A 25,369-nucleotide genomic window follows, 5' to 3' on the forward strand; every position below is an offset into this window, starting at 1 on the left:
ACTTCCTCACCGGACATTTAAACTTGTTTTCTGACGTATGTAAGGCAGTAAACAACAGTGACCTCCTCGAAGCACGTTCGATTGATCGAACGATCGAACAGGATCTGAGGCGATGGCTGTGCAATTTCGAGATGGACATGGGAAAACGAATTTGATTGCGTTTTCGTTTTGCTTGTTCGCTTTGTCCCTGTACCAAACAAATGCGAGCCTCTTGGATTCTACTTTAATCGGAAATGAGCTCCGAAAATTTGCCAGAGACGCTCTATGTGCGGACGAAATGCAGGTTAGAAATGTTCACTTTTTCCTTTTTCTTTACGATATGCAGGTCTCGCAAACAAGTGCTAGACCTTTAACGCTTAAAACTAGCAGAAAAACTTGTAACTACTAGCTACATTTGAGATCTTTTGACAAAAAACGTTTGTGATTGAGGTAATAGACATAGATTAATTAGAAATTTGTTTCGAGTTTAAATGTTCAGACTCGAAAGTTAATAATATCCCATCTTACGCTACCAATCAGTTAATATCATAAAATCATAAAAACGCATGCATAGCAGAAAAGCCATCATGGTACAAATTTGCATTATAACTGAACTTTGGTGCTGTTTGTCTTACGACATCTTCAAAAATAAACTGAGTCAAGGTTATTTCCCAGTTTTGTGTTGAGCAGCGCGTGAGACTGAAGACCTCGCACGTGTACTTGAGATCAAAACGAACCGAAAAACATTCATACTTAACGTATGTCGTCAATATTTCTTTAATTTAACTCTTTCACAACCCCTACTGAGCGTACTTGCAGTCGACGTATGAGGGTTATCATAAACATATGCGTGTTTACATAAAGTTTCCATAGCTATTGTCTAAACACAGTGGGGTTTTTTTTTTCTCAGTAAAGTATAACAATGATGACCTTAAGGCTAAGTTATATTACACTTTCCTATTAATTGGCCGATTTTGCCCAATTTGACAAACAAACTCACATAGCGGAAGAAAAAAATCGGCCCGATTCTGAAAACTCTGTCGCAATGCTACAGATTTTTCGAACCAGGCCGATTCTTACCCTCGCTACACCAACAGAGATCAGCCGATTGGACCTACTAATCGGACCGAGAAATCAGGACGTGTAAATTAACTTTCAAGCTACTTTCGTTTAAGATCGTCACGCAAGGGATAATAATGAAGGATTGCATCAGTCACGTTGATTTGGGAGGAAGCACGTTGCGTGACGAGCCCAAGCAACGGCTGCGAAGAAGGTTACTTTCAAGCTTACTTATCTTTATAAGTTTGGCTTTGCGTTAAGCGGTAGAAAACACTTAGCAAATGGAACATGCTTACCATCTTTCATTATGAACAATACGTTCTGTTCTTCATTTTCTTTTCCTTTATTCCATTTTGTACTCTATCTTTTCGTTTTCTTGGTTTCTATAGTTTGCTTTATTATTGGCACATCTTTGTCAGGAGTTAGGAGTGGGGAGATGCGCGGTGTGTAAGATGGTACTCACTAGTTACCAGTGTGCTGCTTATTAATCTCGCATGAATTAAAGCAGTACCTTTCAGGGCTGTTCCTCACTTTAAGATACACATCGAAATAATTAAAATTTGTAAGTTAAAATCTCTCCAGTTTCGGGATTTATGCTTTTTTGTGTTACCTGGCAGATTAAACCAATATATTTTCTTCTCCTCTTTCAGGTATATTTGAACGGCCTTCAGTACCACAAGCAGACAATTAAAGGAGAGGATGCCACCCAATCACTAGCGATAAAACTTGCTGACAAGTTTAAAACCAGGTTTGAGGTGGCAAAGCGCTTAAAGAGAGCAGTTGAAGCTTCGTACGCACGCGCAGGACAACATTGGCCGGCAAAAGAATGTTGTGAAGCTGATAAATCGAAACTCAAATACGACGTAAGGTTCCGATCGAAAGTGGATCTCGATAACATTTGTTTGAAGGTTTCTGGAAGTGCATCGCCAAGCCGTACTCTTTTAGACGAAGGTGTTTTCAGTGAAATGAAACAAATATCGAAGACATATCCTTTTATCAAGTGGCAGTACTTTGGTTCTGAGGAAGGCGTCATGACGAATTTCCCAGTGTATGATGACAAGGAGGAGTGCTCCAGATACGATCCTCGCTACAGACCGTTTTACGTGGAAACCGCTACTCCTGAAGCCAAGGATGTGGTGCTGGTTATCGATACAAGCGCGTCCATGGTTGGTGAGAATAAAATAAACATTGCCAGGGAAGCTGCAAACACCGTGTTGGACACAATGAATCCCAAGGACCAGGTAAGGGGCAAAAATGTAAAATAAAAGTGGGAAATATACTTGATATAACGTGAGAGCCAAGTCAGTTTTTCCTGAATTGGAAACCGCGGAGAGCAATTTTGGTTTGGTTTTTCCCTTAATAACCGGCTAGTCATTATTACCCACTGAAAGAAAATGAAAAAGCCCCATCTTTTCAACTGCAAAGAGGTAAAGTCAAACAGACCAACGGAGTATTCATCATATCATGTTCTTCGAGGAGATTGATTGATTGATTATAGATTTTGCTTTTGTTAATGCATTTATCGACCGCCGCACTATGGACATCATGCGCACCAAGCCTTCACTGCATCTCAGCTAGGCTTTCTTCAGATGTACTGACACTTTCATAGAGCTGTTACGTGGTTCGTGTTACTTACGTTGCCCTCACCTCCTGATTGCCCTTTATATTTTCTAGGTTGGCATTGTGTCCTTTAACTCTGACGTGTCAACACCAGGTCGGAATGGAGGTAAAAGTGCGTGCTACAGTGAACGGCTTGCTCTGGCAATACCAGCCAATATCAGATGCTTGAAAAACTTTGTAAATGGACTTAATCCCCACGGTAAGTCTTATAACAAATAATCCTTGCATTCCTGGAACAGTGGGAGGGGGAAGGTAAAACGTCCCAATATAGTAAGAATTTGAGCCGCAGGGAATTACATGTCAAAGCTGAGCCTGCTCCTGACCACGTTAAATGCCAGAGGAAAAACAAATTCAAAATTCAATCCAGTTTATTAGCGTTGAAAAGTCCAGTTGGTTAATGCTGAACTAACCGCCCTCGGGCAAATATTTTCGGAAACACATAATCTCAGAGACCAGCATTAAATTTCTCCTTCAGTAATATGAATGCTTTGTCAACCCCTGACATCATGAGAAACAAGGATATGATCACCCAAAAGGAATTTTCTTGACATTTTAATAACTTCTTCACAGTACTCTTATAAGAAACGTTTGGATACAAAAAAGAGGAATTTGTTCTTTGATATGAGGGGTTAAAGAGTTAAGAGTAGCATTTTGATAGCTAGTATGAAAAAGCGTACACATCTTTTACTTTAAAAAATGTGCTTTGTTCAATTGTTTCAAAACATACAGTGTTATTTTCTCGTTTTTCAGGCAAGACTCAGTACAGACTGGCTTTTGAAAAGGCTTTTAATCTCCTTAAGGCATCCACCTCTGAAGATGCTGGAGAACCAAAAAAGCGAGTTATATTATTTCTAACTGACGGAGCTCCCACCGACGGCGAGAAACCAGGACCCATTTTCCAGACCATAAGAGACATGAATTTTGAGCTGAATAATTCAGTGGTTATTCTGACGTTTGGATTTGGTAGTGTTGACCAGAAAACTAAAAAAATTCTTCAAGACATTGCCGAACAAAACACTGCAGCACATCATGTTCCAGCAAACACCTCAGTTGGGGACATAACGGTAAGAAAGTAAGTTAAATGTAATAAAGACAATTCTAAAGAGCTTTTGTAGAAATAGCAACATGATAAGTTTTTGTATCAAATGGACACTTAGTGTGACTGCGTAATGCAGTTCTAGTCAAAGATCCACAATTCACCCTTGCTCACCATAGAGTTTCCAGTAGCTCAGTGGTTAGAACATCCGACTAGATCACGGACGCGGTCGTAGGTTCCAATCCCATCTGGAGCTCGTATCTTTTTCTGAGCTTCCACTTGATGTAAAAACTTATCATGTTGTTATTTCTAAAGAACATCACTCGTAAACTAGGGAAGGGTCCTGGATTCCTGGGATTTCTACTTTTTCTTAGAGCAAATGAGGTCCTTAAATCCGGCGTTGGCTCTTTTAACCATCCTTTTTAACTCGAACTTGCCAATGATCGTTAATTTAGTTCTGACTTTTGAGCCATTTGTACGCCATAAAATTAAATAAATGGGTTGGAAAGAAAGCTATAGCACTGTAACGCACTTCATTGGAGTATAATAGAGGACGTTGCGAACGATTTCATGTGTGTGGCTCATTGGGGCACCTTTTGGGCCTAAGATGTCGATACTTGATTCACAGTATGCCGAAGAAGAGACAAACGGTTCATGACTAATCCAGACTTCTGCTCTGATATCGTTCGAGAAATGATTGAGAGACCTATTTATTCCAGGTCTAATCCGGTAGGCCTATATCATAGTATTTCCAGGTTAGGTTGCCCCAGGTGTATCACCAGATTTGTCCTGTAGTTAAATACATCTTGCAGTACTAACCCGCGTTCATCCCCGAGTCAACTTCTTTACTCTCAGTCGTGTAGCGTGCGTTCCCCATTCCGCTTGTAAAGGCAACCCGGACTCTGGAAACGAAAAGGAGATTTGTATCTCGATCAAATATGTCATTGTTATAATTTTCTCTTCTCAGAAAGGAATATTCACTTTTGTTCAAGAGATAAAAAGCCTTAGAAGTAAAATGGCCACGTACTACAACCTGTTTGCATCCGTGAAACAACTCGATCGACCAGTGATCTCTGTCCCGTATGTTGACGCGTTTGGAACAGGTACAGAACTATAACCACAATACACAATGTGAACAGTGATCTAACCTCTTTGTAATATGATCAGGATCAATCAATGTCATTCTGTGTACCCTAACAGTGTATCTAGCGGAAATTATTTCCATATATTATTGCAATAAAAATTTAAGCAGGTGTTTCTTCCCTAGCTAGCCGGAAAAAATACCAAAAGTGTTATCATCTAATATCCTTTATTTTTGTTACAAGCTAACTTTCCCTCTCCACAGGGGTTTCTCGATATTTTTCAGCAGTTTAGCAATTCACAGCCAGATTAGTTTTAATGTACCAAACACCGGTTTCCGTAAAAACATTTCTAGCCGGAGCATTGTCACGACTCCCTCCACTCAATGGTTGTATACCCTTCTATACCCCTGTACAGAGAATCACAACGTTGTGACAAGTGTACATGTTTTACGTTAGAATGCACTGTGCTTGACGAAAATTAAAGTAAGATATACTATACAGAGCCTTGCCATGACTAAGCCATATATGCAACCATTTGTTTAATCGACATAAATTTAGTTGTAAATCAGTGGTTTGAACCCAGGATTCATGTCGTAAGTACCTAAAATAAGGATCATCCGGGTGAGTGTAGTAATGATTGGTGCGCGTTTTTTTTTTTTTTTTTGCATTTGCAGGATTGCTGGTGTCGATCACCCTTCCTTGTTTTTATAAAGGAGAGTTCATTGGTGTCACAGGGACAGATATCAACATGGAGGATCTTACATCTGACATTTCTTTGTTTAATCAAGGACATAGTGCCTACGCTTTTATGACCAGTAGATCAGGAAGGACCATAGTTCATCCTCTCCTACCAGCTCCAACAAGCGCATATGGGGACCCTGTTTATTTGGACATAAGAGCCCTGGAGTCTGAGCCCGAGTTTAACGATGTGTTTGATTCCATGACAATGTATGAATGTTTGTCTTTTTTTAATTTTACCGGGCTTTTTACTGCGAATGCAGCTTATCTCTCAGTCTATGAAGTTACCTCCCACGTTTTTTCATGCAAAATGATTAGCTTCTTTAAGTGTGCCCATTCAAAGGAAATCGTTCCGTGAACTGTTTTGTGTTCATGTGCTGCGTAATGTGGACGTAACCTTTGGTTAAATCTAACTCTCCTGTCATGACTCTGTATTTATATATTCCGATAATTGGGAAAAGTGGCATATCCTTTGGGTTTTAGTTTTTAGTATCAATGAGCTATCCGTTCTTCCTCCTAAACATCGCGTAGAACGTTAAGAAATGGAACTGCTCTTCGCTCTCCAGTTATAGACTCTTGTCTTCCCGAGGCGCCTATAACAGGTTCATGTCTCCACCAAAGGAAAATGACATACAAAATAAGGCGTTCAAATTCCACAACAATCGGCAATTGTGTATATTATACAAGTAATTGCTTAATAGTAGTTTTTTATACCTGAACTGTTTTCTCTTTATTTCCTGCACAGTGGACAAACTGGATCCAAGACATTTGTTTCAAAGCGATTTTTGCCAAGAGGTGGAAAAGAGAAGGAGGGAGTGAGAGTTCGAACTGTGAATTCAACGTACTTTTGGACTCATTTAGAGGGCACTGATTTTTCCCTTGGTGTTGTTGTGCCAGTTTCACACGCAAAAGATGTGCTTAACACTATGCAAATCCCCGAAGGTAAGTCTTATTAGCAACTGAGTGGGAGTAACAGTTCAACCCTTAGTTCTTCTAGGGAGCACACGCCATGAATAACGTCTCTCTTCCACCTGACTGGGTTTTGTGCTAGCCTCTTCAAGGTGTTCCGGGTTACATTTTCGATCCAGATCTAAGGAGCCTTTCCTATGACAAGTCAGCATAACTAGCTCCACTAATTTGTTTGCAATCCGACGTATTCACTGCATGTGTGTTTTACCAATGGCAACTGCCAGCAGTCCTGTTGGTGGTATTAACTGTTTTCACCTCTCACGACATCGATAAGGATATAGGGTTGAATTTTGACCTGGGAGAACTCCCCAATGTCAAAGCTATCTAGGTATGGTGGCACCAAGGGGTATGACTTTATGAGCCGTTTTGGTCGAAAATAGTGTATAGATTTCAACCATTATGGTCTGAAGTCTGAAAATGGGTATTGATTTTCCAGAAACGGGTATGATTCTAGAAACCAGGTCTGAAAATGGGTAAAAATGTTAGAGGCCAGGTCTGAAAAAGGCACCAAAAAATTACATTTTGGGGCTGAAATGGAGTGAGAGTTAGGAGAACCAAGCCGCACACTCCACCCTCACCATAATTCCGAGGAGTACTTCCCCCAGAAGAATTTTTGAGAAGCAATCGGCACCTGAAGCCAACATTAAAGGGGATCATAACAATCTGTTTAAAACAAGTTGATGATAACTTGGGATTGGCATAACTTGGGATTCAGTTAATTGTTATCTTGCAAATTGCATAACTTTTATTTCACCAGGCTACAAGTTCAAATACCATCGAATCGACTTGGATCCTCCCAAGAAACCATGTTCTCAGTTTGGACTTTTAGCTACAAAAGGTGAGACCATGTGAAAGAACAAGAACACGTCCATCTGTACTTTTTCAAAGCACGCTTGGCCTATCATCAGTGAATCATTAACTGAAGTGATTTTTTTCTTAGATTCCACGGTAGTTTCGTTTGCGCCAGGAGCCTTCAAGGATCCCTACAAATACATAGGCACGGACGAGACAAAGGCCGATGTGGATCTGTTTAATGCTTACATGAATGACCAGAAAGGGGAAGTTAGAAATCCTGGATTGAAACTGGGAATCCGTGACACAGTGATCGCCACATGGAAAGTAGAAGATCTGTGGTTGCGTGAAAAAACTGAGTTCACGCAATATTTGGTTTGGAGATACATTGGGACGGCAAATGGGGTTTTCAGAATAGCACCAGGCAGTGAATCAGAGAAGGGTTATGATCCAAGACAAAGGCCCTGGTAAGTAGCTCATAGTTGCTAAGTTGTACTCTTTTCTGCTTTTTGGTTACTGTTGCAAAGACTTACAAGCTTTTGCTATGAGTTATTGATAAGGTGATTATGAGGTTAATGTTGTCGTTAATAATGATGATGACGGTGATGATGATAATAGGTGGTGATGACTTGTGATCATGTGCTCCTGATTGTTGCTGATAATAGTGATAGTGATCATCATCATCATCATCATCGATAATAATAACAAGCCGTTTATTTACCCGTTTATTTTATTTATGCGGTAACACTTATTGCTAATTTCTTCGAGCAGACCGTTAATAATAAATGAACAGTAGAATTTTTTTACGACAAAAAGTTAGAAATCTTTCTAATTAGATGTTTGTGTAGTAATACTTTAGCCAGTTTAGGTCAGAATTTGTTTACGGAAGTAATTTTGATCTAAGGTGGTTCTTTCACTGTTGGTGAGTGTGCTCCAGCATGTAGCTGCTACAAAGCTAAGAGAGTGAAAGCCTTCGGTAGTTGTTGATTTTTGGGAAGAGCTGAAATTATAGTGCCCCCTAAAGAATAAGGACTGGAGCGCAAACTAAACATATCTTTCAAGTATTCCGTGTTTTTGTTAAAATGAAGACATTCAACAACATGCGATCCTCGACTGCCTTTTAGACCATAACTATTCCTCTGTTGTGTCAAAGACATATAATTGTATTAACGTGAAAATGCCTTCTTTTAGGTATTATACTGCTATAGCTAATAGCGGCTTAGTTGTCCTTACCACTCCATATTTGGATGCTGAAGGTCCTAACGGCTATGGATCAGGAGTGGTGATAACTGCTGCCAAATCGATTTACCTCGGGGAACCAAGTCACCAGCACCACACAAATGATGACGTATTGGGAGTCATGGGAGCTGATTTTCCTCTGACGTATTTTTATAGGTAAAAAATAATTTTTTTTGCTATTGTTGAATGAGTGGTTAACTCGCAGATTCTTCTCACAATGCTCCAATGAAGAAGCAAATAGACAGAGAAAGAAACCAAGGACTGGACCTTAAGCTGCTTTTGTCTCACGGCGTTATGTTTTTACAAAGACAATTGAGTGAGCATTGCATTAACAACGAGACCACCGATTAAACGTGGTCAGATCCTACCCTACAGTCATTGAAGAGAAAGAATGATCAGAAAAGTTTGCTTTTCTCAACAGGTTGCTCACCAAAGTGTATCCAAGGTGCAAAGACAGACAAACCTATTCGTGCTTTGTAATGGACAATGCAGGATTTCTTATAATGCACGAAGACTTTTTGCTGCCTTCAGCCAAAGCAGCTGATGTGGAATATGTGCACATTACTAAGAAAGAAAAGAACATTGCTGAGCATCTGATAAGCAAAGGATATTTGAGAAGAAAAGAGTGCCGTAACCTTAAAGAGATACAAAAGCAGAGTTTTTATGAAGTTGATTTGCCCGGTGGTCATGTCGACGTACTACAGAGCGGCGACATCTGCAGCAAATATCAACTGAGTAAAATCACTGGAACTAATGCGTACATAGGTTGGTCAATTATTATAAGTTAATTTCAACTTTTCATGGAGGGTCGATAGTTTTGTCTTCATATAACTATAACAATATCGAATAAGGGAAATTAAGTTCTTGCTTCAGTTGGTACCTTAGCTGTACGCGTTCAGCGGTGATCACGTGTCTGCACTTGCAAATCGTTCTCTCCTTGGATTGAAGAATGTAAAGGAATTTCCACGTCTTACTTCTTTGTTAACTCCCTTTAAGTCTTAATGATGGACCAGATCAAGAATTAAATCTGCGGTGTATGATAAAGTGCTCATTGAACTGCACTCTAACGTACACTGCAGAGTTAATTGTGTGATCCATCATTTGTGTCCCTAGTACTAGCTGCACAACATTCATTTGTATCGTTCACAATCACATTGCTGCAGTTACCACCATTATTATTTACGATTTGCTTCCGTCTGGTCTCGTAGCTCAGCTAGTAGAGCAACGGACGATCAAATCCAGATGTCGTGGATTTGGTTCCCGCCGAGATTTAATAGTTTTTCTTTGTCTCCTGCGAGTTCCCCTTTCCTTACGAACGGATGACGCTTAGTAGGAATTTCATGAGTTCACTTAAGCACTTTAAGTAGCATACATTTGGCTACAGATTTAATTATCTTATCCCTCATTTGTGTACTTAAAGCTAGCTGTACAACATTTATTTCTTTCCTTTTAAGCCTAGTTTAGGATAACATAACGTTCTGGAAACTGAAAATTTGTTGTAACAATTTTTGCAGGAGTCGCTGTGCGAGACTCATTTTGTGCCGTAGAGTCGTGTTCCTGTTCTTCCGATGGCCAGTGTTCCTATCTGTCACCCAAGTGTGAGTGTCCCTGCACCTCTCCCCTGAGATTCAATTATTGTCGCAGTCAATTCCCGAACAGCAGGTTTGTTCATAATAATTATTTGATAAAATTTTATTACAACATTTTATTTACAACATTTCTCTGTCTATCTTGAGTGTTGGCCAACAAACAAACGAACATCGAAAAACACTGTGAAGGTAACAAACCTTAGCTCAATTGTTCAATTTGCACTAGGGGGTCTACGGGAGTGACCGGGGGACGCACCCACCCCTCCCTCCTCCTGCTAATCATTTTAGACCAAAACCGAGGTCTGTAGGGCCGAAGCGCCGAGATATTTCGTTTGACGATGAGAGCGGGCCGCCCACCTATCCGACGGTCTAGATCCGCAACTGAATCTTTTCGGATTTTGTCATAATTTTACAACCTGGACGTCTTTCGTACAATCATACTATCTGATATCAAGAATATTCGCCTTGTAGAGAGTTGGTGTCGACTTTAGTTGTATATGATAGTTAACGCTACCTTGTTTGCTTTTGTTGTGTACAGTCTTCCAATCTGTCCACCTCCAGCACCTCAAATAGTAATTCCAAGCGGTCCTAGCCCGCCAGTCTCTGGGAAAATCTGCGACAACCGGATGTTAGGCTTAGAAAAGTGCTTTGATCCTCACTGCAGCGAGAGAAACAGCTCACAGACGTGTGAAGGAATTGTCAGTTGCTACTGGTGTCAGTATAATAAGGATGACGTGCCATTAAAGAAACCTTACTGCGCAAGCTCACAAGTCTGCTTTAGAGGAAAAGAAGGTACCTAGTTTTGTTCTGGTTAAATAAAGCGAATTAAAAAAAGTGCCAGCAGGAAGCCGAGGGTTTTAAGGATTGCTATTCTACCCCCTTGATCGCTCTCCGTATAAGATGTTCAGGAGGATACAAATTCCTTCTGGTACCTATAACCATCCATACGTACCCATCAAACCTCGTAAACGTTTTCTGGTCATATAAAATACTATAAAAAACATTTTAGGGAAGAAGAACATGGCATGTCGTAAAAGGCACTTAAACCGAAAAGAATCGCCTTAGCTGAGAGGGTGTAAGTAAAGATCAGGGGTTAATCTGTCGCTTAATGCAGTATGACGAGTGCACCATAAAATAATAGACAAAATTCCCAGGGAAGCGGACAGGCATACTAAAGACTTGAAAAAGATTAGTGAATGATTTTAAGATCTGACGGTAGCAGCGTCTAAAACTGGCTATAGATACCTGAACTATCTCCAGACCGTGATGACCTATCGATTGGGGAAAGTGCCAGAGAATAACACGGTTGTCAGAGTAGGCACACCCTTGAGGGCGTGTTCACAGAATCGTTTCTAGCTATAATCCTACACAAAAGATGTGCGCTGCCTTGAGCCTCGGCCAACAACTGAATTCTTAACAAATCGATCAAGAATATCGCGGTCCCATTTTCTGAAACATTCAGAGTAATAAGGATAAGGAAATGACGGCACCTCTTTTGCTACTGCGCATGCGTTCTGTGCATCTCGAAGTGGTCCGAGAAAGTCGGATTTCTTAAACGGTGGTACCTGCAGCTAAAACAGAGATATTTTGCGCGGTTTATAAGTACGCGGAAAAAACAAATCTTGGCGAGGGCTACTGAGATCCGATAGGAAAATTAAAATAAAAAATACCTCGTTATTAGTAGGCAGCGTTTTTTTAACTTAATTGAAGTTAGTCTCATATAGTTAAATTTTCAAGATGTCATTTTTAGCTTTTAGATAGAATTCTTTTAGCATGACACAATGACATCAGCTATGCTGTTTTTGATCTGTGGAGTAAAAATATTTGGTTTTTTTTGGTTTGTTGGATGAACAGGGCTCAGTGCAGTGTCTTTGTTGTTTACATTTCTTCACAGCTAAAGAACAGTTAAACTGCGGTGTTACCAACGAACCAAATATAAAGTCTCCTCTCAAAGACAGAAGCTGGTTCAGCCAACTGTCGGCTGGAGCTGCTGCAGGTTTTACAGTCGGATGCATGGTGTTTGTGGCTGCTATGGTGGCCACCTTTATTATGGTGAGCAAACTTTCATTTTTTTGTGAATCTGACTGGAGCCAGTCAAAAAATAAGAAAAGTCCGTTAAAGAGAATGTTTTTACTTTGATCATGGGTGCTTAAAGTCTTTGGGTCAGTTACTAAAAGGCAGTTTAGACGGTGTTTGACAAAATCACGTTCTAAGCCATTTTCAATTTTGCCAACAATCATGTCTAAACATTGTCTACTGCCGACGGATAACAAGAAAGCTTGCATCTCAGACCAGAAAACTATTTATCTACTTAAAATAAACAACTTTTATACAGATTTGGAGGCCTACTGATTGTCTTAAGCCGCGCCCTAAGTTAGACTCTGTTTAAATAACTGGCCCTTTGAGTTTACTAAATCATTTTACGGTGACACTAAAATTACATCAATGAATAGGTGAATCGGTTTTTGGAGTGTCACGCATTAAAAGAGAAGATAGAGACAAACATCGATGACCAGTCTCCACACTTTTTAATTGAATTGTTTTTATCTTCCACCCCCCCCCCCCCTCCCTCCAAAAAAAATATTGGCAACAATGGCACTTCGAGTATAAATTGTACGCAAGTTATCCTTCCTTTTGAGGTCTGCAACAAGAGTGATGACGTCATCTAAAGTGGTAATTATGTCATAATTTCCAAACAGTGGCCATCTTGGATCCGCCCTTTTTGGAAACCTGGACTTCCCCAAAACTTCAGGAAATCGCCAAAATTGAAGTAAAAGTAACTAAAACCACTAAAAGAACATTTATATCACTCAGTATTTTCCACTAGATTATGGCAAATATCTCCGTCATGATAGGAGTATTTGAGAAGTGGTTATATTACGAGCGCCAGTATTTGTGGAAATATATCTGACATTCATTAAATCTATAATAATTACGAGCAAGTCGTATTTTGCTAAATTCCTGCGGGCAAATTATGATCTCAGTATTCGAGATCACTTGAAACGCGTGTCTCACAGTAATAATGTTTTTATCAGTATTCTTTAGACTTTTTTCACTACTGAAACTGACTTTCCAACTTTACCTTCGTTTCAATCTGTTTTCAAAGGTAACAAGACGCTGTCGTAGCAACAGAATTCCTTCCGTCGCGAAGACTGGCAACAGTGTTTCCATGGAACAAATAATCGATCCAAACAATCGCCCGCCGGCCCCTCTTCCAGAACGATCAGTGGAGTACATTCCTGAGGAATATTATGAAGATCCTGAAGAGCTAGAACGTCAGTGGCCATCGCCATATGAAGAGATCCGTGTTCGCCCCAAAAAGCCGCAAAGTAATTCTTTACAGGAAGGCAGGTCATCTAATGGCCGTACACATGTCATTACACGACAACCTAGTCTACCGAGTTCTTTCAATGGAAGAGAAGAACACCATACACCCCCGCCCCAAACACCCGGTAAGGTGCCTCATTCCCCTGTTAGACGATACTTGCCCCATGAAGTTGGACAACCACCGTTACCCAAGCCAAGAAAAGTATCTGAGAGTGGGCAGTCACAGTCACAGTTTGGGCAAATGTCCGGCTTTCACGCACCACAGCCCCCAGTTCATCATGACGCAGCACCACTCAGTACTCCTTCGACTACACCATCCATTGAAGAAGAACCACCAGAACTCCCTGGAAAGGAAGGGAAAAGGACATATCTTGTAAATAGTCCCACATCACCACCAACTTCAATTACTTACATCAATGTACCACCACCACTGCCCGAAGCAAGAAAAGACGATGATGGGTATACCGTGCCATGCAGTGATTCTTCAACACTCAGGACTCCTGATGATTGCTTTACACCTGAAGACTCTCCTGTTTACGTAAAATGTATTCCTTAAGTTTGTTATAGCTCGGCATACGTGTAAAATGGCCACACGCGAGATTGTTGTGAAGCATCCTGGGAGTTCCAGAGACAGCTAACAAGGTTGTAATTTGCGCGCTCACGGATTCCTACCAGTTTGTATTCTTACGGTAGAAAGACGCTATTACTAGTGTTGAAATCTTAAAAAATACATTGGCAGATGACATACCCCAATAGACGGTAGTAACAAGCAATGACTGCGCGTGCTAAGACGTATTTGTCAGAAATAAAATTGTGGGCTGCCATTCTTCGACAAATCAAAGTTTAAAATATACGGTATAAGTATTTTTTGGCATTCTTCAGAATGTATTGTTGACATTCTCAAGAAACGTACTCGATAGGCATCTTATTGTATAATTATGCAGACGATAAAATGCATCAATTTAACTACATTGTGGCTTACGCGAGATCCAAGAAAAGGAGAAGGCATATTCGGTCTGTTTTTTTTTTTTTCTGTGTAAATAGCGTTTCGAGTTTTTTCAGTTTTGCCTTTACCTGAAACAAAAAAGAAAAAAGGTATTTTGACATTCAAAACGATTGAATTTACATTAAAAGGAATGAACAATGCCGTTAAATTAAGCATCGAGCCAACTTCAAGTGTGGCGGTGTATTCCAATGGCCCTAAGACACCATGCAGGAACCTGTGTTTTACACAGACCGCGATTTTTGGACCCGACCCTGTCTTTTCACTGATCTTTCCATGAATTTTTGCCACGTAATATTTTAAAGCGTCCTTTTATTTAATCTGAGTGGAACATAAAATCACCTTTCGTTTGGATTAGAAGTGCAGCTAAGTTATGAAAGCTTGGACATTTACTGAAAAATATCAGTCTATTTAGCCAAATACAGGCTTGGTTGTTATGCTAAAAGTTTTCCAAGATCACTCGGATCATGGCATATCGAAAGAAGCGACGAATTCTTACCCAGAGTGAATTCGTCGGTTCCTTTCATATACCATGATTAGAGTGATCTTGGATCAAAAATACGGATTTAGATTTTCTCAAAGAAATGCACCCTTTAAGTCAATCCACGTCACGCGTGACTGGTATTCTTGAAATTTGAACGGAGTTTTGAGATTTACATGTCAGTTTTGAACATCGCCGACGAGTTTTTAGTGTTCCCGCAGAAATTTCCCTAGTTTAACTTTTAATTAAGAATTTTTTTTTTCTCTTGACTTTTTTTTTTATTTATTTATTTATTGACAATACAATCCATTACATTGCCATACATACAATACAAATATATAATAGTTAATAGTAATAATAGCTAACAATAGTTAATAATAATAGTTTTACAACACCGCAATTAGTGCCAGGCAACTTCTTACATTTCATTTTTTTTCCTGTTATTTCCACAGTTACACAGTTACAGTTTACATATAATACGTACTTTAACATAACTGTGGACTTGATCTTTAAAGAATCGTTTCCTCAAACATTCTCCATTTTTTCCTAAACGAATTGGTCTTATTCGATTTAAGAGAAATGTGCCTTTCAGTTTGATATTTATTTAATAAAATTCTCTTAAAGTGGCTAAAAGATGGTTTCGTTTCTTTACACCGGCAAGTCCACAGATACGTTTTTCCTAAAATAAGTATACAGTTTTGCAGATCCATCTCCTCCTCTAATAGCCTGCGAACGCAGACGTATTTCCGGCTGTCGCTTCACTCCGCCGAAAAATAACGTCTGCGAAAACGAGCCCACAAACGATTTCCATGACGTCATTCTTTTTGAACCAATCACAATTTGGTTCAGAAAAGTCCAGAACTAAACACGCGTGTCTAGCGTGAGGCACACGAGTACGCGTGTAAAAAAAATGGCGGACGATGTTGAGTCTTGTGTGCAGTTGGCGTTCAGAAAAGTTTGTGAAAGATTTGGAATACAGAACCTCAATCAACAACAAGAAGAGGCCATAAGATGCATCGTTCTGGATAATAAGGATGTTTTCGTGAATTTACCTACTGGATTTGGAAAGTCAATGATATTTCAGGGATTACCCGAAGTGTTTGCTTCGCTGGAGCCAGCACGTGAGAGAAATATAGTAATCGTAGTTTCGCCATTAGTTAGCCTAATGAAAGACCAAGTAAGTCGATTAACCTCGCTTGGAATAAGTGCTATTTGTCTGAGCGATATAATCACTGAATCGCAGAGGAAAGCAGTGGAAAATGGCCAGTATTCTATTGTTTACGGATCGCCAGAAACATGGTTGGGCGATGAAAGGTGGCGTAAAATGGTCTCAAGCGACAGTTACAAGAAGTCCGTACGAGCTGTGGCTATTGATGAAGCTCATATAATATCCCATTGGTAAGTTATACAGGGACTTTTACTTGACTTATTGCCTCCTCCAAATGGAACGAAATGAACAATTGTGAAATGAGCATCTTTCAGAATGTCTCAGATCGAGATTTTCTTTTGTTTTGTTGTTTACCTGAAATCACGCTTCTTAAGTATATCTAGGTCAAGCTTTACGTGGTTGTTTTTCCTCGTACTTTTTTTGAATTAATATTATGTCAATTTCAGACAATGAAATGAAATTGTTGTTGAGTGCATGCAAATTATTTTGATAACATGACATCTCCTTTAAATTCAGAAGGTGATGCATGCAGTACATTCGTTTATTTGTTGAAATTGTTATTTTCACCGTGATTTATGGGAAGGGTCATGCGAATGTATTTATGCTTTATATATTCCTGGCCTCTACCCTGTTGCAGTTTATTATTTTTATGCCAATGTCTACAACACACAACTATATAATGGCTCTTACTTGGTGTACCGGACACAGATGGCGAAAAATAATAGAAACAATATTGGACCAAATACACAAGCAATGGTTCAACAATGTGCTTCATTTGCATCCAGTACCCAAAGGAGTCCAACTTATGTGGTTTTCATATTTTTGTAGGGGTACATCAAAATCAAATAAACATGCAGCCTTCAGAGTGTGGTTTTCAAGACTTAATGAGTTCAGGTCCCTGCTTTTGGAAGTTCCTTTCGTTGCCCTTACAGTGACAGCTACCACAGACACAAGGGAGAGATCACTGGAAAAACTGAATGTTCTAGCTGGCTAATATTTCGTTTAAGCTTACATGTTTATACAAGTATATTTTCCATTCTAGGGGAAAGTCAAAAATGAACAAACATGCAGCTTTTCGAGTTTGGTTTTCGCATTTGCACGAGTTCCGGTCCCTTCTTCCAAGAACCCCATTCATTGCATTTACTGCCACGGCCACAAAGGATACCAGGGGCGCAATATTTAAAGTGCTGCTAATGGATGGTTCCCACATTGTTCATGAAAACCCAAACAAAGAAAACATAGCCTATGTTGTACAATACATGGGGAAAAATGCTAGCCTTGCAGAGTATTTCTCCTGGATGGCCGATGAGTTGAAGGACTGTGGCTCAGCAGCAACCAGAACCATCATTTACACGCAAACTATCAAACAATGTGCCGTTGTGTACTCAACACTGAAGACCCTCCTTGGGGACAAAATCTATAGCTCAGAAGAAAGAGATCCAAAGGCTGTGTTGCTAATTGCTAGAAATGCTACACTTTTGCACCCCACAGTCAAACAAGGACCACACCCTTGCATCCTTCCAGAGTGATCACGGACCTATTCACGTTCTATAACATAGCGTGCGTGCATCCTAATCTAATTTCTATTGGCGTCATCATGGTACATTTCTCAACATACGCACAGCCATGCGTCTATTGGATGACATGTGCAAGTCAGATGCATGTAGGGGAAGCATGCGTGCACTATGTTATGAAAAATGTTTTACTGAGAGACAACACCATAAAAAATGTATATTCATAAGAGCTTCTCAAAGTTTAATGAAACGTTTAGATTAAACCGATTTGAGAAATCACTTTCACTTTTCTTCTTTTTACAGAGAATTTTGTAATTAATCAGGAAACAAAACCTGTTTTCCAAATCTTTACTTTATTTTAACTATGTTATAAAAGAATTGCTTCATGCTTTTAGCTGTGCATATATCGAGTTAAGGATGCACTTGGGAAGTTTGGAGAGCACTCAAGAAGCTAGAGTTGCTCTCGGCTACACCTCCCGCAACTCTTACGCCTCTTTCGTGCTCTCCAAACTTTCCCGCGTGCATCCATAACTCGATATACGCACGCTAAGCATGAACCAATTTTTAATTAGTTGCAACAATTGCTTTTGGCACTTATTGCATTTACAGCCCTTAAAAAGTGTGAAAAGAATGCAATATGCTTGAAGTTATTCTGAAAATATTCTGAAATTAAAAGTTCTGTATGACCCCTGGTTAATGTTTGAAATGTGGTTTCACACAACATTTAAAAGCATTTTTTCATTTGCAGCTGCAATAGAATGTGTAGTTCCAAAAATTATCCATACCTTTCCCATGGGATGGATTTTTCCTTAGACCCCCCCCCCCCCCCCCTCCCTCACCTCTCTGGAAATTCCAGTCAAGCTTCATACATTTACTTACATATTTGGGCCTTTGAGAACCCCCACCCCTCCGGAATTTCCAATCCCTTCTGTGGGGGGAGTATGGACATTTTCTGGAACTACACAATAGATTACTCTAACAAGAACATTTGCATGCTGGTAGTTGAGATTACAGTTACTTAATATTGGTTTTGGCTTAGCGTATGTGGCTGAACACAGTTTTTGATACTTCTGACATGTGTTATTTCCATAGAAACAATCCAATAACTGTGCTATAAACATGCCTTTAATTAAACAGGTTTTGTATATTTGCTGAGAATCTTGCTACATCATGTAATATATTACTCCCATAATTTATCTGAAACAAATTTGTAAACAATGTTCTTGTGTTAACACTCTTCCAGTGATATTTTTCCCACAACTTTTTAGATCTCCTTTGTTAAAGGAAAACTGGATTATTGTTCTTTAAATTTCCACTGTTAAATTTTAGTTGTTTTGAAATAATCCACCTTGTTTCCTGAAGTGTATTCCTGCCAAATGTTAATCAGAACTTTTGTGAGTGGTTCTTGACAAATATGCACATTTCTGAGAAAGCCATCACATTCAATGTCAATTTTTCACCACCTATGCATTGCATTTAAGGGGTTCTCATGTTGATTACTAGTCTCCTTCGCAGCCGTTATTAGGGTCGTCACGCAACGCTCCTCCCCGCTAGTTTTAACGCGTATTAAAAGCGTTTAAAACGCGTATTTGGAGGAGCGTTGCGTGACGACCTTAAATAACGGCTCTGAAGGAGACTAGTTGATTACAAGAGACCATTAAAATACAGTGTAGCTAGATTTGCATCTTGACTGCTTGTGACATACCATTCTATGAAAGGGTTTCAACTTACAATTATTTATTTTGTCATTTTATACCACACGTAGAGCCTGTTGTAACCCTTTAAGCCCTATGAGTGATCAGCATGAATGCTTTGTAAAACATGGTTCACACTTGTAAGATGAATTTGCTGGATATTTAAACAACCTCTCCCCTCCTCTTCTGTAGGAAATGAATGGGGGCAACAAGTGAGAATTCAAATCTTGATCGTAGGGTTTAAAGGGTTAAACGAATATATCATCAACTGCATCATGTTTGTTTATTGAAATCTTTGTGTGCACTTCGGCGTGGAGGTCAACACTCGGTCAGTGAAGCCCGATGTTACTCCTCCAGAAGCATTTTCAAGCAAGCCGTTTGGAACGAGAAAACGACGTGATGAAAGCAAAGCTACTGGGGCAATAGGGCTAACAGCACCAAAAGTGACAACAGGAGGCGGATAAGAGCTTTCAAAAGAAGAAGCACCAAAGCTCGGATCGAACGTGACATTTAATTGCGAGCGATTATTTACATTCGCACCTTCAAAGCAGACTCTTTTTCGCCTCTGGCGTCTGTCCTAGCTCGTTAGCGAGTCGTTTTACACGGAACGGGCCATCATTTTTAAAATCTTGTTTGATTTCTTCTCGAAATCTGCTACTTTGTCCAAAGCCCTCTTGTAGCGAAGCAGACGATTATAACATTTGCAGCGGCAAAGCTTCCAACGTAAGCAGTCAGATCGACTTCAGTTGAACGCAGTATTAATTTGTGAATTTCCAGAGAACTTTTTCCAAACACTTTTATCTTCTCTTCACTGGAAACTTTTACTTTGCATAGAAAACAAACCTCAGACGTAGAAATCTTTTACGGGTGTTTCGCCCGAGCTCATAGCAAATGCCAGTTCTAAATCGCCGGGTTCCCGCGTCTCTCACTCTGCATCGCGCGGGTACGCGAGTGTCAAATTCTATCAGGGAATTTTATTGGCTAAGAACAAGACAAAAGCTTTGACGTCACGGAAATTTTTTCTCGGCTCGTTTTCGCAGACGTTATTTTACGGCGGAGTGAAGCGACAGCCGGAAATACGTCTGCGTTCGCAGGCTACTCCTCTAAGAACCCTAAAATAATCTCACAATATTTTAAAGATTTTAAAGAGAGGCCTACGCAACTGTTTAGTTTATTTAAAATTTTGTCACAAACTTCATTCCAAAAGGAGGTCGAGAAAGAACAATCAAAGAAAATATGAGATATCGTCTCTATAGTGTGATGACAGAAGGAGCAGTTGGGGTTAGAAGCATAGCCTATCTTACAAAGTAATTCATTTGTGTATAGAATTGAATTTAATACTTTATATTGAAAGGAACGTAGATAAGGTTCATTTGCGGCTCTCAGTGGCATCACAAATGCCTCCGAAAGTTGCTTATCCTCTAGATCGAATTCCTCTCTCAACTTAGCCCATTTATTTGGTTTTTCGTATTTTTGCTTTATAAGATAGTGATAATAGTCACGGCACTTAAAATTTTCTAAATCAAAGATATTTTCTACGTCGGGCATGTGAAAGCGCAGTTTCAATGGAACTGATTGCCTTAGACCGGTTGTTCTGTCGCACTTTGTAATAATCATCGCACTTTGTAATACCTGTCGCACTTTGTAATAAAACTGTCACACTTTGTAATACCTGTCGCACTTTGTAATAACACTTGTCACACTTTGTAATAAAATAGCTGTCGCACTTTGTAATAACAAGTTGTCGCACTTTGTAATAAATGAAGCTGTCGCACTTTGTAATAACAAGTTGTCGCACTTTGTAATAAGCTTTCAAATTTCCTTTGAATAGGATATTTGGTAGAAAATATATGACTTAACTAATCCCCCAGGGCACAAATACGTTCTTCCTTGATATTTTACTCTGCATACTTAACTGAGGGGACGAACGCGTTCTACTCCACGCTTCTCCCAATTGTTATTTTGGAGATCACATAACTTGTTTAGCAACGATGGAGTGTAATAACTGAACAGAGGGGAAATAACTCCAGGTAAAAATAAAAAGATGAGCGAGAGGGTTGAGTCCAAGGGTAAGCAAGGGAAACGGAGGCTTCAAGTGACTCGCTACTTGTTCTATATGAGGTTTTTTTTGGGAGGGTAGTCACAAGATTTTAAATAGGTACTACAATCGTGGCTAAAAGTCGGGATACCTTGGACACCATTACAAGACAAATACCACGGTTCTTCGAAATATACACGCAACGCAGTATAAATGGCCGATAGCTCTGCGCAGTAGATGCAAGCACGGTAAATAATCGAATTTATAGTTGTATCGTTCTTCGCTTGGTGTGTGACGAGGTATTAGTAGATGGGAGTTGCAGCGAGGGGTGGGCCAAGAAAGAAAAGACCGGATAGATTCTATCTATATACTGAATATCTGATGCATTATATCCTCAAGCTTGGAGGAATGGTCCTCGTGCCTTTTTGACGAAGAAACTCATTTTCTCACTGCTGCCTCTGGATCAAAATCCAGAACTGATGAACCCTTCAGTGAAATTCCCATGAGATCTGCAAGGGTTTCTTCACCAAGGGAGGAATGTGAATCATTCTTGAATCTGTTTTGGTCTGATTATGCCCTTTCCAAGCTGAGCAGCGGCGATATGAAGAACCAATACGATTTCTACCAAGTGGAGTCCATCTTCGAGATCATCTTTGTCGGGTTTCTTTGTTAGAAGGGTGGTCCACAGATCTGGGTATGCTTACCCCTTGAACTGAGTATTAACCAGAACCTTCAAAAAGATCCACTGGGGTGGAATGGATGCAATGTGACAGCCTTTCTCTTCGAGCATTAGTCGAAACCATTGTGTGAGATGTACAAATGCCTCCTGCCCTAGATCGATGAAGTCACTTTGAGGTGTGGGTCATGCATAGTAGTTAGACTAGCATGTCTTTAACCACTTGGTTGGGAGCAGAGAAAAACGTTTTGCCCGGGATTTGCAAGAGAACACCAAATCTCTCCTTCTCTCCTGAGCCAGCTGAGCATCATCACAGGTTGCTTTCCAGTTTCTTCCTCTCTACAACCCCACGGAGACAAGACTTTTTTATTTTCATCCGCAGGAGATGCCATTATATTTCAAATTCGAATCTTTATTTAAGATCTTAAGACCCGTTGATAAATACCTTTTTGAACACCTGAATTAAGCTATCATTTACAAATTAAACATGCAATAGGGTCATTTGCACGGTAAATTAGACTAGTACCGAGTCAATGGAGCGGCTTAACAAAACCGATTTTTAAAAGTCCTTACTCGTGATGAGAAAGTCACGATACATCGTAGTCAAGATCTAGACAATTAACAGTTGCGAGAATCGTGGAGGAGAAGGATTTTTTTCTTTTTCATCCCCTCAGTTTAGTGTGCAAAGTAAAATATAAAAGAAGAACGTATTTGTACCCTAGGTGATTAGTTAATTCACTTATTTTCCACCAAACATCGTATTAAAAAGTAATTTAAAAGCTTATTACAAAGCGCGACAACTTGTTATTACAAAGTGTGACAGCTTCATTTATTACAAAGTGCGACAACTTGTTATTACAAAGTGCGACAGCTATTTTATTACAAAGTGTGACAAGTGTTATTACAAAGTGCGACAGGTATTACAAAGTGTGACAGTTTTATTACAAAGTGCGACAGGTATTACAAAGTGCGATGATTATTACAAAGTGCGACAGAACACTGGTCCATACTAAAAAGTTAGAGTTCTTTAATCCTGTAACTTTGACAACAAGAAAATCCCATTCTAGACTGTCAAAAGCTTTTTCGAAGTCAATAAATAATAAAAGACCGGGTAGTTTCTTAACTTTCGTATATTCCATTATATCCAAAATTGAACGTATATTTTCACTAATATTTCTGCCTGGGATATATCCTGATTGATTATTATGAATTAACCCAGGTAAAAGACGCTTCATTCTTTCAGCGATAACTTTTGAAGCTATCTTTGCATCAACGTTCAATAGGGAAATTGGCCTCCAGTTTTTTAGATCACAGCGATCTTGGTCTTTTTTCTCGATAAGTGTAATAATCGCCTGTCTTTGTGACGGGCTCATTGTTCCTTTAACAAAAGATTCATTAAAACTTTTAACTAAAGGATCGCCTACAAGATCCCAAAAGGTCTTATAAAATTCAACTGGTAGACCATCATTTCCGGGTACCTTGTTTAACGGAAGGGAATCTAAAACTTTTTTACATTCCTCTTTGCTTATTAATCCTTCACCAAGATAAGAAGAATCATTAGAGAGTGTTGGTATAGGTAAGTCTTCAAGGTGAAAATTAGGCTTATTTCCTTCGGAACCATCTCGTCTAGATTTATAAAGATTTTCATAAAAAGCGCGCTCCGCATCTAATATCTCGAAAGGGTCTGTTGAGATGACTCCACTCAGGTGAAGCTTCCGAATATGCTTCCTAACGTGATTTCGTTTTTCTAAATTTAAAAAGTATTTTGAATTCTTTTCCCCATGTTCATGCCATCGTGCGCGCGATCTGATTATTATACCTTCCACCTTTTTTTCATACAGATGTTCCATTTTTTCTTTCAAGACATTTAAAACTGATAAGTTTTCTTGACTGGGGCAGTTTTGATATGCTGCTGTAGCCTCTTGAAATTGTCTGTTTAAATGTTGTTCCTCTAAATGTCGTTGTTTACATTTGTTCATCGAATACAATCTAGAGTATTTCTTAACATTATATTTAACCCAGTCCCATACAAATCGCGGATCACTTAACTCTCGATTTCCTTGCCGTAACCAAGTTGGTAAGAGAAGATTTAATTCATTAACGTATTCTTTATCATTCAGAAGGGAGCAATTTAATTTCCAAAATCCAGGACCTTTTACCCGATCTTCAACATCCTGCAATTCTATCACTATTGCGGAGTGATCAGTTTTTATGGCTGAAATCATATCAACATGGCAAATATTATCAGATAAAGAATTTGAAATAAGCCAATAGTCCAACCTTGAAAATATTAAAGGATTGGATTGATTCCAGGTATAGCTGCGTTTTGTTGGATTCTTTACTCGCCAAATGTCATGCAAATCCAGCTCGGACTGTAGCAGCTCAATTGTGTTAATCACAGATTTCCTTGGGATTTGATTGCCACCTCTTTTGTCAATAACTGGATTTAAAGGACAATTAAAATCTCCTCCCATGATAATGTTTTCGATATCATCAAGGTTTTTATTTACAATGGTTTGCAGGACTGTGTGGTAAAAGGCAACCAGTTCCTTGTCTCGATTAGGGCCGTATATATTAACTAAAAGAGCGGGTTCTCCGCTCAGGAGTACTTTTAATATTATAAATCTACCATTTGCATCAATAACCGATTCCTTAATGACACAATCAAAATTATTCCTGATTAAAATTGCGACACCTCTTGCATTATTAGCCCCATGAGAGCAGATCAGCGTCGCACCTCATTCTCTTTGCCAAGAAACTTCATTCCCTTGGGTAGAATGTGTTTCTTGAAGGAAAACAACATCGGGTTTTTGTTTTCTGAGCCAAGTAAATATAGTTCGTCGTTTACGATAGTTGCCCATGCCTCTCGTATTTAAAGAAATGAATTTACCGCTCACCATTTGTGATGATAAGACATGTGAAATAGTCTAAATTTAGTAGAAGATGGATCTTTATATACCGGTTAATTACTGATAGCCACACAATTAAAATAATCGAACGATGTAAATAATTAATACTAACACAAGAAACGTTTGAGGAAAACAAAATATATGACTTGTAAAGAATTGCTAATAAAAATAAAGCGTACATAAGCAAACTGATTTGGAAAAAGTGTTGCTCAAAATTCGCTCTTGTGCAACACTGCACAAGTAATCCCAGCGGACATGAAGACATCGCGCAGATGATTTTTGCGCTGTGCTCGCAAATGTGGAATAAAAAAGGTCTCATCACACTGCCATTTTACAAAATACAAAATACAAAGTTGGCAAAGCGGAAACCAAACTAAGCGACAGGGACCTCTCTTCCGTCAATATAAAGTTTTCCCTTAGTGAAACGCACCTTTTTACCATCTTCATACGCCTTTC

General features: G+C 39.4%; 2 protein-coding genes across 3 annotated transcripts; both read left to right on the forward strand.

Annotated features, from left to right (window-relative positions):
- LOC146459188 (VWFA and cache domain-containing protein 1-like) lies at nt 1–13,830 on the forward strand (the record flags this gene model as incomplete). The annotated part of the gene is made up of 15 exons (XM_085089762.1): nt 1–283; nt 1,689–2,279; nt 2,713–2,857; nt 3,409–3,722; nt 4,662–4,797; nt 5,451–5,724; nt 6,260–6,456; nt 7,241–7,321; nt 7,424–7,742; nt 8,467–8,670; nt 8,936–9,279; nt 10,029–10,176; nt 10,642–10,895; nt 11,998–12,155; nt 13,210–13,830. Coding segments are annotated over exons 1-15 (3,957 nt in total), but the record flags the coding sequence as incomplete, so codon positions are not given.
- A 1,827-nt stretch (nt 13,831–15,657) lies between these two features.
- Nucleotides 15,658–17,875, forward strand: LOC146459189 (uncharacterized). Of its 2 annotated transcripts, none has more exons than XM_085089763.1 (2): nt 15,658–16,312; nt 17,125–17,875. In XM_085089763.1, exons 1-2 carry the CDS (start codon nt 15,825–15,827, stop codon nt 17,609–17,611), a joined length of 975 nt encoding a protein of 324 aa, XP_084945889.1. In that variant the 5' UTR covers nt 15,658–15,824; the 3' UTR covers nt 17,612–17,875. The 2 variants fall into 2 exon arrangements, with proteins under 2 accessions (XP_084945889.1, XP_084945890.1); XM_085089764.1 differs by lacking the exon at nt 17,125–17,875 and adding an exon at nt 16,911–17,118 and having other exon boundaries at nt 15,674–16,312.
- Nucleotides 17,876–25,369: the final 7,494 nt, after the last annotated feature.

The sequence above is a fragment of the Pavona decussata genome, unplaced genomic scaffold (genome assembly GCF_977016875.1).
Source record: "Pavona decussata unplaced genomic scaffold, jaPavDecu1.1 SCAFFOLD_223, whole genome shotgun sequence".
Classification (NCBI taxonomy): Eukaryota; Metazoa; Cnidaria; class Anthozoa; order Scleractinia; family Agariciidae; genus Pavona; species Pavona decussata.

Excerpts from the sequence above, each read along its gene's own strand:
- LOC146459189 (XM_085089763.1), top strand. The coding sequence starts at position 15,825 with ATGGCGGACGATGTTGAGTCTTGTGTGCAGTTGGCGTTCAGAAAAGTT. Across the intron at positions 16,313-17,124 it reads GCTCATATAATATCCCATTG|GGGAAAGTCAAAAATGAACA; the intron begins GTAAGTTATACA and ends TTTCCATTCTAG.